The sequence below is a fragment of the Dipodomys spectabilis genome, unplaced genomic scaffold, assembly GCF_019054845.1.
Source record: "Dipodomys spectabilis isolate Male_0828 unplaced genomic scaffold, ASM1905484v1 ptg000089l, whole genome shotgun sequence".
Classification (NCBI taxonomy): Eukaryota; Metazoa; Chordata; class Mammalia; order Rodentia; family Heteromyidae; genus Dipodomys; species Dipodomys spectabilis.
This window is the reverse complement of record NW_024870766.1, coordinates 15,244,664-15,259,414: the sequence shown is the minus strand read 5'-3', so window position 1 is coordinate 15,259,414 and position 14,751 is coordinate 15,244,664. Positions and strand designations below refer to the sequence as shown.

The window sequence follows — 14,751 nt, the reverse complement described above, 5'->3', positions numbered from 1 at the left end:
ATACCCCCCCTCCCTCCCCCCCACCGACATTGTAAAGCTGGTTTTGACATGACATTTTGTACTTCTCATTGTTGCAACAGGTCCACCTGAATCCTTAAACGACTTGTTTGTCCCCGTCTCCTCCACATGTTATACTGACATCAAATATAGTGAAAGCGGGGGTTACACTGTGGGGGAGGGACATACAAAGCAACAAAGAAATAATATTATAAATGCGTTAGAAACACATGCATGAATGAAACAAAAACATTAAAATACATATTTGAGGGTTCGTTTTCCTAACATCACATTCTCTGACTTTTTCCGCTTGACTCATACCTATACTAGATATTGCAAATAAGGGAAACCATGGGACCTATGTTTCTTTGGGCCTGGCTTACTTCACTTAATATAATTTTTTCCAAGCCTTTCCATTTCCTAACAAATGGGGCAATGTCATTCTTTCTGATGGAGGCATAGAATTCCATTGTGTATATATACCACATCTTCTTGATCCATTCATCTACTGAGGGGCATCTGGGTTGGTTCCATATCTTAGCTATGGTAAATAATGCTGCAATAAACATAGTTGTGCTGGTAGCTTTAGTGTGGCCTTGTTTGTGGTCATTTGGGTAAATGCCCAAAAGTGGGATTGCTGGGTCATTGGGGAGCTCTATATGGAGTCTTTTGAGGAGCCTCCATACTGCTTTCCAAAGTGGTTGAACAAGTTTACATTCCCACCAACAATGAAGTAAGGTTCCTTTCTGTCCACATCCCCTCCAGCATCTGTTGTTGTTAGAGTTCTTGATTTTTGCTGTTCTAACTGGAGTGAGGTGATATCTCAATGTTGTTTTGATTTGCATTTCTTTTATGGCTAGGGATGTTGAACATTTGAGTCTGAGGAACTTTTTAGCTATAAATTTTTTCTCATGCTGAAGCAGAAACTACTGATGTAAAGCATCATAACTCTGTCTTCAAATTCATTCCAGGATTTTACTTTTCATATCATGCAAAATACTGTACAATGACTCTATTGTGTCATTTTGGTTAGAGTTTTAGAAAGAGCTATGTATACTTGTTTTTATTTGACTTTAGCAAAAATATCTCCAAATATCACCATTGAATAGATACGTTAAAAAGTATGTTTGCTTTAAAATTATGACTTTTTCATTATATGGCAAAGTTCATTTGTTGCAGAAATAGAACATGCAAATTCAGAAACACTGACTGTTTCTTTTTTCTCTAGGCACTGTTATGTGGTATACTTATTACATGTCCTGAGGACCCACTGAGATACTTAGAAGAAATGATCATATTTATCATTGAAAATGGTCTTGAAAGTCTTCTATGGTAAGTATTGTGTTAGCTGATGCTAGGGAAACACTTTGAAGTCAAAATACTCTCTGAATAGTATCAATAAAATGTCCAATTTCAGATTATTAACGGTTCTTCTGTAGGCTTTTGGGTCCTAAAGACAAATATAAATAACATACATCCTCACTGGTTCTCAACTTGTGAAATACAGTGTACTCTCTTTACCAGTACATGAGACCACAGTTGGATTATTTCAAGTTGAGGAGGAGAAAGAAGGAAGTACAACCTTCTTGAGGGACTCAGCAAAGTCTTGGATGCATTGTATATATATGTATATATAAAGAGAGAGGGAGGGGAGGGGGGGAGGGAGGGAGAGAGAGAGAGAGGGAGAGAGAGAAAGAGCACCCTCCTGCCTGGTGATTTGGACCTGCCTGCTTCTCTTAAGGGGACATGTCCTTTTTTCCCTCCTTTTTATGCTACTAAGAAGAATGAGCAACTTAACTATCTAACTATTGTGAAATTAATTTTGACATCTTTTTATGATTTTGTTTCAGGGATATGTGCATCGAGCCATCAATGAAACCAAAAATTAGAAGATTATCTGAAACTTACATGGAACAACTTTTTGGACTGGATGATCAGCTGGTAATTATTAGTTACTAAGCATCTAAAATATATATCTTAAGTTCTGGTAAAAATTCTCAAATAGATTTTAGATTTTATGGAAGGTCTGAAGTCAGATTATTTCCAGGAAGCTCATAGACATTTATTCTTAATGTTGACCTTTCTCTTTTTTCTGTCTGCTCCTTTCATGAATAAAACTTTAGGAAAACTCTTAGGAAAACTTTAAGGGAGGATGTTTTCTTTCTAATCTGATTCCCTTTGTGTTTAATCCTCCATTCTCTGCTGGCTGCCCTCACAGATGAGGGAATCAGCTCATAAAGATAGGGGCCAAGCTATTTATGAGACTGAACTTGAAAGTCAGACCTAATTGTTCCTGAAAAGAGCCGTTTTTTGATCCTCTAAACTAGGACAAGGAAGAAGACAAAGACTTTTAGAATAAAGACTGTGAATGTAAAAAGAAGCTAAAATAGTAAAAAGTCCATAGGGAGAAAGAGATCAACACAAATCAGCTATGGGGGACACTATGTGATGTTTGATGATCCAAGACAGGATAGGGTTTGCTGGTCAAGTTGGGCTGTGAAAATTGCAATTAAAGGATGTTCCAATAGGTGCTAAGAGCAAGGAAAACTTCAAAGTATCCATTTACAAGGATGGATTGAGTTCTGCTGCTTACTAAGTAATGTTCTGCAACAAAGAAACAAAAAGAGGGATGAGATGATTCTGCCCAGCCTGGGGTGACTTGGAGACACAGCTATTCTGGGAAGAACCCAGAAGGAATTAACTTTACTGTGTTGAAAGTGCAAAGGATGAAATGATGGAAATGGATCTGAACTTTAGAAGTGTAGAAAAGAAACGAACCTCACAAGTTAGCAGAAAATAGGAATGAGTTATCAGTTTGAAACCACAATAATGAAAATATGAACCTCCAGGTATGTTTTTGAGTTGCTTAGCTGGAAGGTGTAACCCAGACTGAATCTGGATCAATTCATTTCTCTTTCATTCTCAGAGAGAAAAATGACTTTTTTCCCCCAGTAATTGGGTTTTGAACTTGTGCTTATTTAGGAGGTATAATACTATGAAGGATTTGTTGTTGTTTTTGTTGATTGTTTTGTTTTAAATAAAGAAATAAGGCACTCAAATCATCAGTATACATGATCAGTCATATATATATATATATATATATTGATACATATCTAAATTATAATGTAATAAATAAATATTAGCTTTAATTCCTGGAACAACTTTTCGCATTTTTAAAGGATGGTTCAAGCTGAGCACCAGTAGCTCATGCCTGTAATCCTAGCTACTCAAGAGGCTGAGATCTGAGGATCTCAGTTTGAAGCCAGCCAGGGCAGGAAAGTCCATGATATTCTTATCTCCAGTTAACTACACAGAAAAAGCCAGAAGTGGAGCTACGGCTCAAGTGATAGAGTGCTATCCTTTAACACAAAGAAGCTCAGGGACAGAGCCAAGGCCCTGAGTTCAAGGATATTTTGCAGGTTTCACAGTCTTATACTACACAGTCCTACAGAGTGAGGATTACCTATATATGACCATCATAAAGAATAAATATGTATCCTTTTAGAAAAGCAGATAAAGGAAAATATCAGTAAGCCAAATAATTACTTTAAAAAATTAGGAATTACTGTCCTAACTATAGAGACAAAGACAGCTTAATTGTAGGTTCTAACATGGAAGTATAAACCAGTATAAAAAGGAAACTAACTTTAGGCTTGGTTCTCATTTCTTAGGAAATGAAATCTCCTTAGGAAATAAACTTACAAATAACAAATAATGGCCTATAAAACATTCAAAAATCTTTTTATTATGGAAAAGTTAAATTATAACACAAAAGTAAGAGAGAAAACCATAATTATCACCTCCTAGCTAGCTGGAACAACAATTGATCTTTTGTCCTTACTGTTAATTTATTCCCCTTTCACTCTTTTCAGCTGAAGTATTAGAAAATCCCAGAAATTACATTATTTTACCAATAAATACTTAAGCATGCATCTATGACAGGAAATGATGTTTTTAGGGAGTATAAATTCAGTGTCAAGGGTGGAGCAAGGCGGTGATTGAATAAGAGCCTCTGGGGGTTGTCCCCTAACAGGCCTGCCAAGTGGAACAGCTGTTCACACTTGAAACTATTTCCCCAAAGTTAGGCAAACTGGGGAGAGACCATAGTGCCTACTTTTAGAATAGAAAAGTGAGAAAGGCACTGAGAAAGGAAGGAAGAAAGAAGAGAATAGTTGCCTACCTCACCCTTCTCCTGCAAGCAGTCCTGCAAAGCATCCTGCAAGATGCCTCTCAGTTAAGGGAGGGAAGGAGAGAGAGAGAGAAAGAGAGACAGACAGACAGACAGACAGACAGTCAGACAGACACAGACAGTCTAAGTTGGCTTTAGGCTTGAATCCAAGTTATTAGCTCTGCCACAGTGAAAGCCATTGTTGTGGGCTCAAGTGTGACAGCTCTGTGTTTCTGGTGGTCACAGGTTTGATATAAGGGCTTGGCCAATGATGATGTATCTGCTCATAGTAGAACAACGTGCCTGGCTAAAGGCTGGCAACAGTGAATGAGGCATCTAGGCCTTTCTTAGCCAAGAAGATTCTTGTAGGGATAAACTACTCTCTCTGGTAACTCCCTTGGTACTTTCTGAACAGCATAGCAACAATGTATTTTGGACTCTATTCCAGGCTTGGTTTGCCCTCTATAATAGCACCAACAGGACTCCTAGTGGATTTAGATCTGAGCACCATTCAGAGATGAAATAATGGAATTGACTGCAGGCAGAAAATAATCAGCCCACCTAGGATTTCTAGAAAGGCAGGCAAAACAAAGCAAGACTGGAATAAATGCCTAGCTCTTCAATGCCCAGAGAATGTTGCATACCAAAAGACATCAAGAATTTCCAGGAAACCATGAAATTACCTAGTAAAATTCTGGAAATAGACAAGATAGAAATCAGAATGGAAAACTCTCAGAGGGTTTAAGACAGTTGTTTTAAGAAAACTTAGTGAACAGTTAAAACAATGTTTTAATATTGAGTCAGAAAAACATAACCAAAAGTTGGAGGCAGTTTTAGAAAACAAAGTCTTAAAATCAACAATTATCAAAATCTTCATACTAAAGTGATTTAAAGATTTGGTGCAATTCCTATGAATAAACCAATCATACTCCACAGAACAAGAAAAAAATCGTAAAATAATGGAGCCACAGAAAATCCTAGGTAGCCATTTTGAACAAAAAAGAACAAAGCAAGAATGATTAGGGTACCTGACTTCAAAACATACTACAAAGCTATAGTAGTCAAAATATCATGGTATTAATATTAAAACAGATATGCAGAACAATAAAACTAAATTAGAGAGGCTAGAATCTGCAACCAAGTGAATTTCAACAAAAATACTCAGAACATGCACTGGAGAAAGTACTTTCTTTTTCTTCAGTAAATGGTCCTGGAAAATTTTGATATTCACATGCAGAAAAACACAAATTACAAAAGTCAACCAATTACAAAAGTCAACTCAAATGTGAAATCAACTTAAATATGGAGCAATGAAACAACTAGCAGGAAACATGGGAAATGCTTTAGGCTAGGGTATTTTTGGACAAAATCCCAGGAAATAAAAGTGAGAATAGACAAGTAAGATTATATTAAACTAAAAAGTTTGTTCATAACAAAGGAAACAATCACGGGAATACAAAGACAATCTACAGAATGGGAGAAAATATTTACAAACTATAATTTGACAAAGCTAGAAGAAAAGACATTGCAGATTGTCATCACCATAAAGAAATGACAAATGAGGAAATACATAGAAGATATGCATATGTAGATAACCACTACTTATATAACACATTAATTAATGTGTATATTTATATCAAAACATGGTTCTCATTAATATGTATAGTTCATCTTTATGTATCTTAATTAAAATAAAAAATGGTATATTGTTTTACATAATTAATAGCAATGATTTCTGAATATAATCTGGCACTGATTATATTAATATATTTCATATTTATATTTCCCAAGTTGTCTCAAATATGTCTTTTTACATATAACTCTATCCAAATCAGAATGTATAGTCACATATTGTACTTGGTTGTTCTGTATTTAATTCTTTTGTAATTGGCAACTGTTCTCTTTATTTTCCTTTGCATTGTATTCATCGAAAGAAATGGCTGGTATGTCTCATAATTATCCCTTATTCTCATTCTTTTCTCTGGTTTTATTTCTCTTGGGCAGTTAGATCTAGAAGTCTTATTCTTCTTTTCCTCTTTTAGTGCTAGTACTGGGGCTTGAACTCAGGACCTGGGATGATCCCTTAGCTTTTCACTGAAGGCTGGCACTCTACCACTTTGCCCTTAGCTCCACTTCTAGCTTTTTGGTGGCCACTTGATGATAAACGTCTCATGAACTTACCTAACCCAGCTGGCTTTGAGCTGTGAGCCTCAGATATAAGCCTGCTGAGTAGCTAGAATTACAGGTATGAGCCACCAGCACCTGTCAAAAACATGACATTTGAAAATACATAATATGTCATAGTTGAAGATGAATCATCTCATGACAATCAGCAATTGTCTTGTTTTTTCTAGCAGTGTTATTAAGGTCTACTATATTTTTTAAAAGGTGCAGTGAATGTTTTCAATCTTTCTATAGCCAAATCTTCTATCCAGGGGCACTTTTTTGCATATTGTATATATTGCTTAATTGTATATCCCTTACTGGTTGATATTTAAATATTTGATGACACCCGTTAAACATTTGTGTTAGTCTTGAGTGATGTATTGCTGGCATGTGCAAGGAAGCTGCTTTCTCTAGCACTTTCTTGAGACCTGTTATTGTAACTAATTGTATTAGGTAACATTGTGCACATCACATAGTTTAGCATAAATTAGACTTTTAATTTATGGTGTTTTTTTTTTATCCTAGTCAAGTACTGGTGCTTCACACCTGTAATTCTAGCTACTCAGGAGGATGAGATCTGAGAATTACAATTCAAAGACAGACCAGGCAAGAAAGTCTGTGATATTCTTATCTCTAGCTACCCACCAAAAAGCTGGAAGTTGAGTTGTGGCTCAAGTCATAGAGCATCAGCCTTGAGTAAAAAAGCTAAGTGAGAGTATGGGAACCTAAGTTTAAGCCCCGGAACTACAACTTCCCCCAAAACATCCTGCTTTGTAATTAGGCATTCTTTTATTTTTAAAAAGAAAATAGAGCTGGGTGCTCATATCTTATGACTGCAATCCTAGCTACTCAGGAGGCTGAAATCTGAGGGTTGTGATTTGAAGCCAGGCTAGGCAAGAAAATCTGTGAGACTCTTTTTTTTTGGGTCCAGTCATGAGGCCTGAACTCTGGGCCTGGGTGCTGTCCCTCAGCTTTTCAGCTCAAGGCTAGTGCTCTACCACTTGAGCCACAGCGCCACTTCCGCCTTTTTTCTTTATGCTTATGTGGTGCTGAGGAATCAAACCCAGGGCCTCAGGCATGCAAGGAAGGCAAGCATTCTACCACTGAGCCAGCTTCCCAGCCCATCTGTGAGACTCTTATGTCCAATTAACTACCAAAAAGCTGTGGCTCAAGTGATAGAGCACTAGCCTCAAGCAAAAATGGAGGGACAGTGCACATACCCTGAGCTCAAGCCCCAGGATCGCCCTGGGGTCCTGAGACAGCACTCCCAAAAAGAAAATAGAAAATAATCTCATTTTATACCTCCAAGAAGCAAATCACTCAATCTTTTTTTTAATTGTGTGTGTGTGTGTGTGTGTGTGTGTGTGTGTGTGTGTACCAATCCTGGGGATTGAACTCAGGACCTGGGCGCTGTCCCTGAGCATCCTTGTGCTTAAGGTTAGCATTCTACCACTTAAGTCACAGGGGGCACTTCTGGATTTTTTTCTGAGTAGTTTATTGGAGATAAGAGTCTCACAGACTTTCCTGTCCAGGCTGGCTTTGAACTGCGATCCTCAGATCTCAGTCTCTTGAATAGCTAGGATTATAAGTGTGAGCCACCAGCACCAAGCTTTACTAAATCTTAATAGTGACCAGCAGATCTACAGTTCCGTACTCTTGTTAATGTAGCTAATAATAACAATGCCTCAATGCTTACTTGAAAGTTCTTTAAGGTAAGTCTAATGTAATGGGATGACTTTAAGGTATGACTCTAACTTTTAGAAAGTAGACAATGGCATATGTAATAAAATTCCTAACTATGTAAGCAGCAGATTGTTCTTTCAATCCATTGCCTATTCCCAGGTGCCCAGTTACACTCCTGGAGGCAATCATTGCTCTCATTCTCTGGTAGATTTGTCATAGGCAAATAGACCCTATTTATTTGCCATAGACCCTATTTATTTGCCATAGACCCTATTTATTGCTGATTTCAATTATTTCAATTGTTTATTTATTTTAGATGACTCCAGAATTGATGATAAAAGCATGCACTTTCTACACTGGGCATCTAGTAAAGACCCACTTTTGGTAAGAATATGAATTTTATATATTATTTATTTATTTGTGTTTTTATTAATGATATTCTCCCCACTTAGGGCCAATTGTGATTTTATCTTTTAAAGTTTTAAAGTCATTTTATATTAGTTCTTTAATATTTAGTCAGCTTGTATTTATTTAAAACTTCTTCTTCTTCTTCTTCTTTTTCTTCTTCTTCTTCTTCTTCTTCTTCTTCTTCTTCTTCTTCTTCTTCTTCTTCTTCTTCTTCTTCTTCTTCTTCTTCTTCTTCTTCTTCTTCTTCTTCTTCTTCCTCTTCTTCCTCCCCTTCTCCTACCCCTTCCCCTTTCCCTTTCCCTTCCCCTTCCTCCTCCTCCTCTTCTTCCTCCTCCTCTTCTTTCTCCTCCTCCTCCCCTCCTCTTCCCCCTCCTCCTCCTCCTTCTTTCTTCTTCTTCTTCTTCTTCCTCCTCCTCTTCTTCCTCCCCTTCTCCTTCCCCTTCCTCCTCCCCCTTTTCTTCCTCCTCCTCTTCTTTCTCCTCCTCCCCCTTTTCTTCCTCCTCCTCTTCTTTCTCCTCCTCCCCCTTTTCTTCCTCCTCCTCCTCCTCCTCCTCCCCCTCCTCCTCCCCCTCCCCCTCCCCCTCCCCCTCCTCCTCCTCCTCCTCCTCCTTTGGCTTGAACTCAGGTCCTGGGCACTGTCCTTGAGCATCTTCATGCTCAAGACTACCACTATAGCCAGAGCACCATTTCCAGTTTTTTCTGAGTAGTTAATTGGAGATAATAGTTTCATGGACCTTCCTGCCCAAGCTGGCTTTGAACTGAGATCCTTGGATCTCAGCCTCTTGAGTAGCTAAGATTACAGGCATGAGCCACCAGCACCCAGCTCTTCTTGGTATATAACTTTTTTGGTATATAACTTTTCTGAAATCATTGAGGTCCAATATATTTTGGACTTTCTATCTCCTTCCTTTAAAATCAGCATTACAGTGAGTCTTTCGGTAAATTAAAATTTTTATAATGTTATTCCATGATTTATCTTGTCCAAAAAAGAAATACGACTATCATATAATCTCCTGTCCTTGGAGAGTCATCAGAAATTCTTCAGGATATACCTAACTCATGCAAGTTGCTTTTTTTTTCCTTCTATGCTTGGCTTTGAGGGGAGAAAGAAAGCATTATTTCTTATTCCTCCTAATTTATTTATTTATTTTCCTAACATCAAAATATTCTTCTTCTGTGTCTCCTCCTGCAGCACTTGGAGAGACGTGACAGCAGCTCACACAAATGGCAGTGTTATCTCAGTGGCAAAAATGGAGAGAGCAATAGAACATTACCATTTGAAACTTCAAAAATCAGTATTTCATCTCTGGTACTCTTATATAAAAAGGCAAAAAGAAAAACTTATAGGTAAATTCTTATATATAACTACTAACTTTTGTATTTATCCATATAATAAACTGTTAAGCATGTATGGGAGTATATAAGCAGAAGGTAAAGAATGTTTGTGTAGGAAAGTAGAGCTACTAATTTAAAATGCTCAATGAGATTTATTTTAATAGATTTTACTGTACTTGAGATAGGCATACTTAAATCAAATTTTATTTGTATTGTGTATATGCTTGTATAAGCATAAATAGGGATCTACTTGTAGCTTTTTTACATAATAGAAAGGCAGTATGTTATGGATGAATACCTAAATTGACTGAAGAGCTCTACTTTTCTTTTTCTTTTTTTTAAATTGTGAAAATACTGTACAGAGGGGTTACAATTACATGGGCAAGATAATGAGTACATTTCTTCACTTGATCTTAGCCAAAAGGCCGAGAAGCAATATGAGTACATTTCTTATCAAGCATTATAGCCTCCTCCTTTGTTTCCCCTTCCCATCCCTTCCCATCCTCCCCCCCCCATTCTCCCCCCCCCCCAGCTCTACTTTTCTTGCAGCTCTTTTATTTAATGTATGTAGGAAGAATCTTAAAGAAACACTGTTTTCTCTTTCTTTTCTTTTCTTTCTTTTTTGTCAGTCATGGGGCTTGAACTCTGGGCCTGAATGCTGTCCCTCAGCTCTTCAGCTCAAGGCTAGTGCTCTACCACTTAAGCCACTGTGCCACTTTCGGTTTTCTGGGTGGTTTATTGGAGATAAGAATCTCACAGAAGGAAGCCGGGCGCTGGTGGCTCACGCCTGTAATCCTAGCTACTCAGGAGGCTGAGATCTGAGGATCGCGGTTCAAAGCCAGCCCAGGCAGGAGAGACTGTGAGACTCCTATCTCCAATAAACCACCAGAAAACCGGAAGTGGCGCTGTAGCTCAAGTGGTAGAGTGCTCGCCTTGAGCTGAAGAGCTGAGGGACAGCGCCCAGGCCCAGAGTTCAAGCCCCACGACTGACAAAAAAAAAAAAAGAATCTCACAGAAGGGGAGGGCATATGGAGGGGCTGTCGGGGGCGGGGGGGGGGGGGGGCGCTGAGATGGGAAGGGATAGATAGGAAGGGGAAATAAAGGAGGAGGCAACCATGCTTGATAAGAAATGTACTCACTATCTTGCCCATGTAATTGTAACTGCTCTGTAAGGTATTTTCACAATAAAAAGAAAAAAAGAGATGTTAAAAAAAAAAAAAAAAAAGAATCTCACAGACTTTCCTGCCTAGGCTGGCTTTGAACTGTGATCCTCAGATCTCAGCCTCCTAAGTAGCTAGGATTACAGGTGTGAACCACCGGCTGTTTTCCCTTTCCTAATGTCTTAGTGGTTATAAAGACTGACCGCTCCTGTATGCCATCTTAGGAGATACTAGGGATAAAAATCTCTAGTCATTTGCTTAGATTTTTCACAAGTCCCTGTGTACCTACTTGTCTATGACTGGGGCACATTGGGAAATCATTTTCTTTTGACCACCACTGTCTGTGTCTCCCTAAGAACAGATCTTTTGAAGGTCTTAACATCAACACAATGAGGGGTTAGACTCAGTGGATAAAGTGGTTTCTTAGTATAACAAAGCCTTGGGTCCAATCCTTAATACTAGTAAAGAACAAAGCCAAAATAACAACAAAAACAAAGGCAAAAAGAAAACAAACCAGAAAACTTCACATTACACAATAAAGGTTAGGAACTAGTAAATTGTCTAAGTAACACTCAGCATGGTTGTAATAGTAGGAGGGGACACTCTTCAAAATTCCTTTACAGAATGAAAATTCCTTTACAGAATGAAAATTCCTTTCAAGTTCTAGAGAAAAAGCAGTTTAGGTTTTTTTTGTTGTTTGTTTTTTCTTTTTTCCCGTATTTGCACTTCTAGATTGTTTTTGCGTCTGAACACTCTAGTTTGTCTTGTGATATTCTCTCGGTCCTTCTTTGAGCTCCTCTGTTTTTTTCCCCCCCAAACATTCTCTTACTCTGACTTTTCCTCTCATTCTTTCATCTCTTCTCAATTTTGGTCTCTTCTCTATTTTACCTTTAATCTCCTTTCCCTCCTAATCTACTTCTCATGGTTAGGTTGAACCGTGAGGTATTGCTGATGTTCTTTCTACCCACCCTTCTTTTCTCCTCCCCTAATTCCATCTACTTGTTTCTTTTCTATATTTCTATACTCCTTCTATATCTTGCCTTTTACTTCTTATATCATCTTAACTCACTATTGGATAACATGGGAGCATATTATTTATATTCTGTATATATATATATATATACAGCAAAGATTTATATTCTAAAACAAGTAATTTCAAAGTTACAGTCCCAAAATTTCCAAAGTGAACATTAACTACTTTCGTTCATATCATGGAACTTTATGAATGTTACTCTTCCTCCCTTGCTCTCAGGGCATCTCTCTCCCTCTCTCTCTCTCTCTCTCTCTCTCTCTCTCACACACACACACACACACACACACGCGTGCACACATACACACTTTCTTTTCCTCTCTCCCTCCTTTCCTCCATACTCTCTTTCTTCCTCCTTTCCCAACTTCTTTCTTTCTTCCTTTTGCTCCATTACTGAGGAGTATGCCAGCCACACCATTAGCACAATGTTCTCTTGGTCATGAAGTGGTTAAAATTTTTCTTGAGTATTTATTGTTGGAAATTCCAAATAATAACCTTGTTATCATTTTCAAAGTGGTACCATCAAAATGATGTAAAATTAATAAAGCATAATGAATATTTAAACATTTATTATACATTGTATAGTATTGTAATAAAGGCTTAAATGTCTAATAAATATTATAAGCTTATTTAGTTTAGAGAATACACAATTGCTGATAGAACAATACAGTAATTACCCCCAGAATGTTTTCTTTTTATACTTGTTATAACTTAAAAGATAAAAACTGAAATAAACTTAAGCACTTTTGGGAAGTTATTTTGTGGGAAACAATTCAAGCAAAAGGCATTTAATAAAAAATGAACAGAAAATATGTTATCTTATTTTTTAAATTTAAATTTAAATTTTTTATTGAAATGGTGAAAAGCTGGGGGTTACAGTTATTAGGTAAGGCAATAAATACATTTATTTTTAATCATTGTTACCCCATCCCTCTTAAAGAAATAATTTTTAAGCCTCTGTTTTGCATGTCAATACAAAAGTGTTGAAATCTCTAAGATAATTGCCCTGAAAAGACAACTGATTTTGACTGTTCTTCAGGTGGGAGTGGGACTTACAACTAGGATTGTTCAAAAGGAACCCCAAACCCTTAAGCATAAAATGATGGAACAAAAATAGTTCACTTAGATAAATTAGGTGAATGGAACAGATACAGAATAATACAATCTTATTCATTCTTAATAATGCCACAATACCCAATTTTCTAAATTTCTTTTTTCTTTTTTTAATTGGTTGTGGGGCTTGAACTCGGGTCCTGGATGCTGTCTGCCTCCAGTTTTGGAGGTAAGAGTGTCTGGGAAATTTTCTTCCCAGGCTGGCTTCGAACCATGATCCTCAGATCTCAGCCTCCTGACTAGCTAGGATTACAGGCATGAGCCATCAGTGCCCAATTGACAGTACCAATTTGAGAAACATTAATTAGTTAAACAACTTGAGATACAGACTTCTGAAAGGGCATAGATATCAGGAAAAAATAACAAAGTTCAAAGGGACAGTTACCCACAAAGGCAGATTCAGGGAAAGTCAAAGGCTTTTTAAAGTTCCAACTGTAATGTTGGAAACTGACATGCTGACATGCTTTGCTCTATTTGCACAATATTGAACAAATTTTAGAAATTTGTGACAAGTTTAAATGCGGAAAGTACTCACATAAAAACCAGATATCCAAATCCAGTTGAAAAGAAAAGTAAAAAAAAAATCTCCCAAACTCAAAACAACAGCTTTGGTGGAAGCCTGCCCTCTGGTAGCTTATCTCCAAGCCTGTTTCTGTCTTCTTGGTTCCTGTAATTGTGCTTTGGACTCCAGCTAATGTATATAAGGCAATCCTTTTATTTCTAAGGCGTATTAAATTCAAGGACATTAACTTTTTAATATTACCTTGTGACTTTTTTTTTACAAATAAGTTTAGAAGTTCTGTTTTTTATAAAGAATAGACTTGCTTTAAAAAAGCAATTGTATTCTGTTTATCTTAATTTATAAGGACAAAAATGATGTTTATAGGTTCATAAAGTCTTAGGAGTACTATTGAATACTGATAAACCTACTTAGTTTTGGTGATAATTAAAACAAAAGCAACTATTAGAAGCAACCTTGGTTCCATAGTGTAAGCTGTTATGATAGAATATGAAATCATTTAGGATTTTTTGGAAATAGCTTTAACTATATACAGTATTCTAATACGTTCTCTCCAGAGATCCTATCAAACTTGCATCTGATGTTCAGTACATACAGGCAAAAAGTTTTCATAGACCGCTGGCGGGAAGAAGTAAAGCGAAGGAATAAAATTCGAGACGATGAGCTGGTATGGTATATTGGAAACCAATATTTTAAAGAATCATATTAATTTATGGTAATAATATTGTCAGTAAAATACTAGATATTATATTTTTGGTGGGCTTTTTGCTCTGCTAATAGCATAAGTTTCACTTAGTTATCCCAATTATTTTGTATTTCTGTTTTTTCATTTGAAGTATGAATATCCAGGAAAAAATATTAATCATTTTATTTTAAAATTTTGGTGAAGACACTGAGAATTTGGCTGAAACAGACATTTAGGTGAATAAATAATGCTAAAGTAAAAGAGAAACTGATGGAACTAAATAGAGACATAAATGATAAAAACTTAATAAATGTGTTCATTTTTATTCCATTGGTCATTCTCTTACAATGATTCTTTTAAATTCTTTGGGATTTTGTACATTGCAGTGTTGTTAAAGTTCATTCTTGTGCAGTTGCTGTTATTTGGAAGAGTCATGTTGCCTTAATTTTTCATATACCTTGTGTTTCCTGTGCTGGGATTTATGCA

General features: G+C 36.9%; 1 protein-coding gene across 1 annotated transcript in view; it reads left to right on the top strand.

Moving 5' to 3' along the window:
• Fbxl13 (F-box and leucine rich repeat protein 13) overlaps window positions 1–14,751 on the top strand; it is a 156,746-nt gene that overhangs the window by 13,557 nt on the left and 128,438 nt on the right. Inside the window, exons 2-6 of the mRNA XM_042684529.1 lie at window positions 1,226–1,329; window positions 1,848–1,938; window positions 8,331–8,398; window positions 9,615–9,769; window positions 14,138–14,247. Coding sequence (XP_042540463.1) covers window positions 1,226–1,329; window positions 1,848–1,938; window positions 8,331–8,398; window positions 9,615–9,769; window positions 14,138–14,247 — 528 coding nt within the window. The remainder of the gene's footprint in view (window positions 1–1,225; window positions 1,330–1,847; window positions 1,939–8,330; window positions 8,399–9,614; window positions 9,770–14,137; window positions 14,248–14,751) is intronic.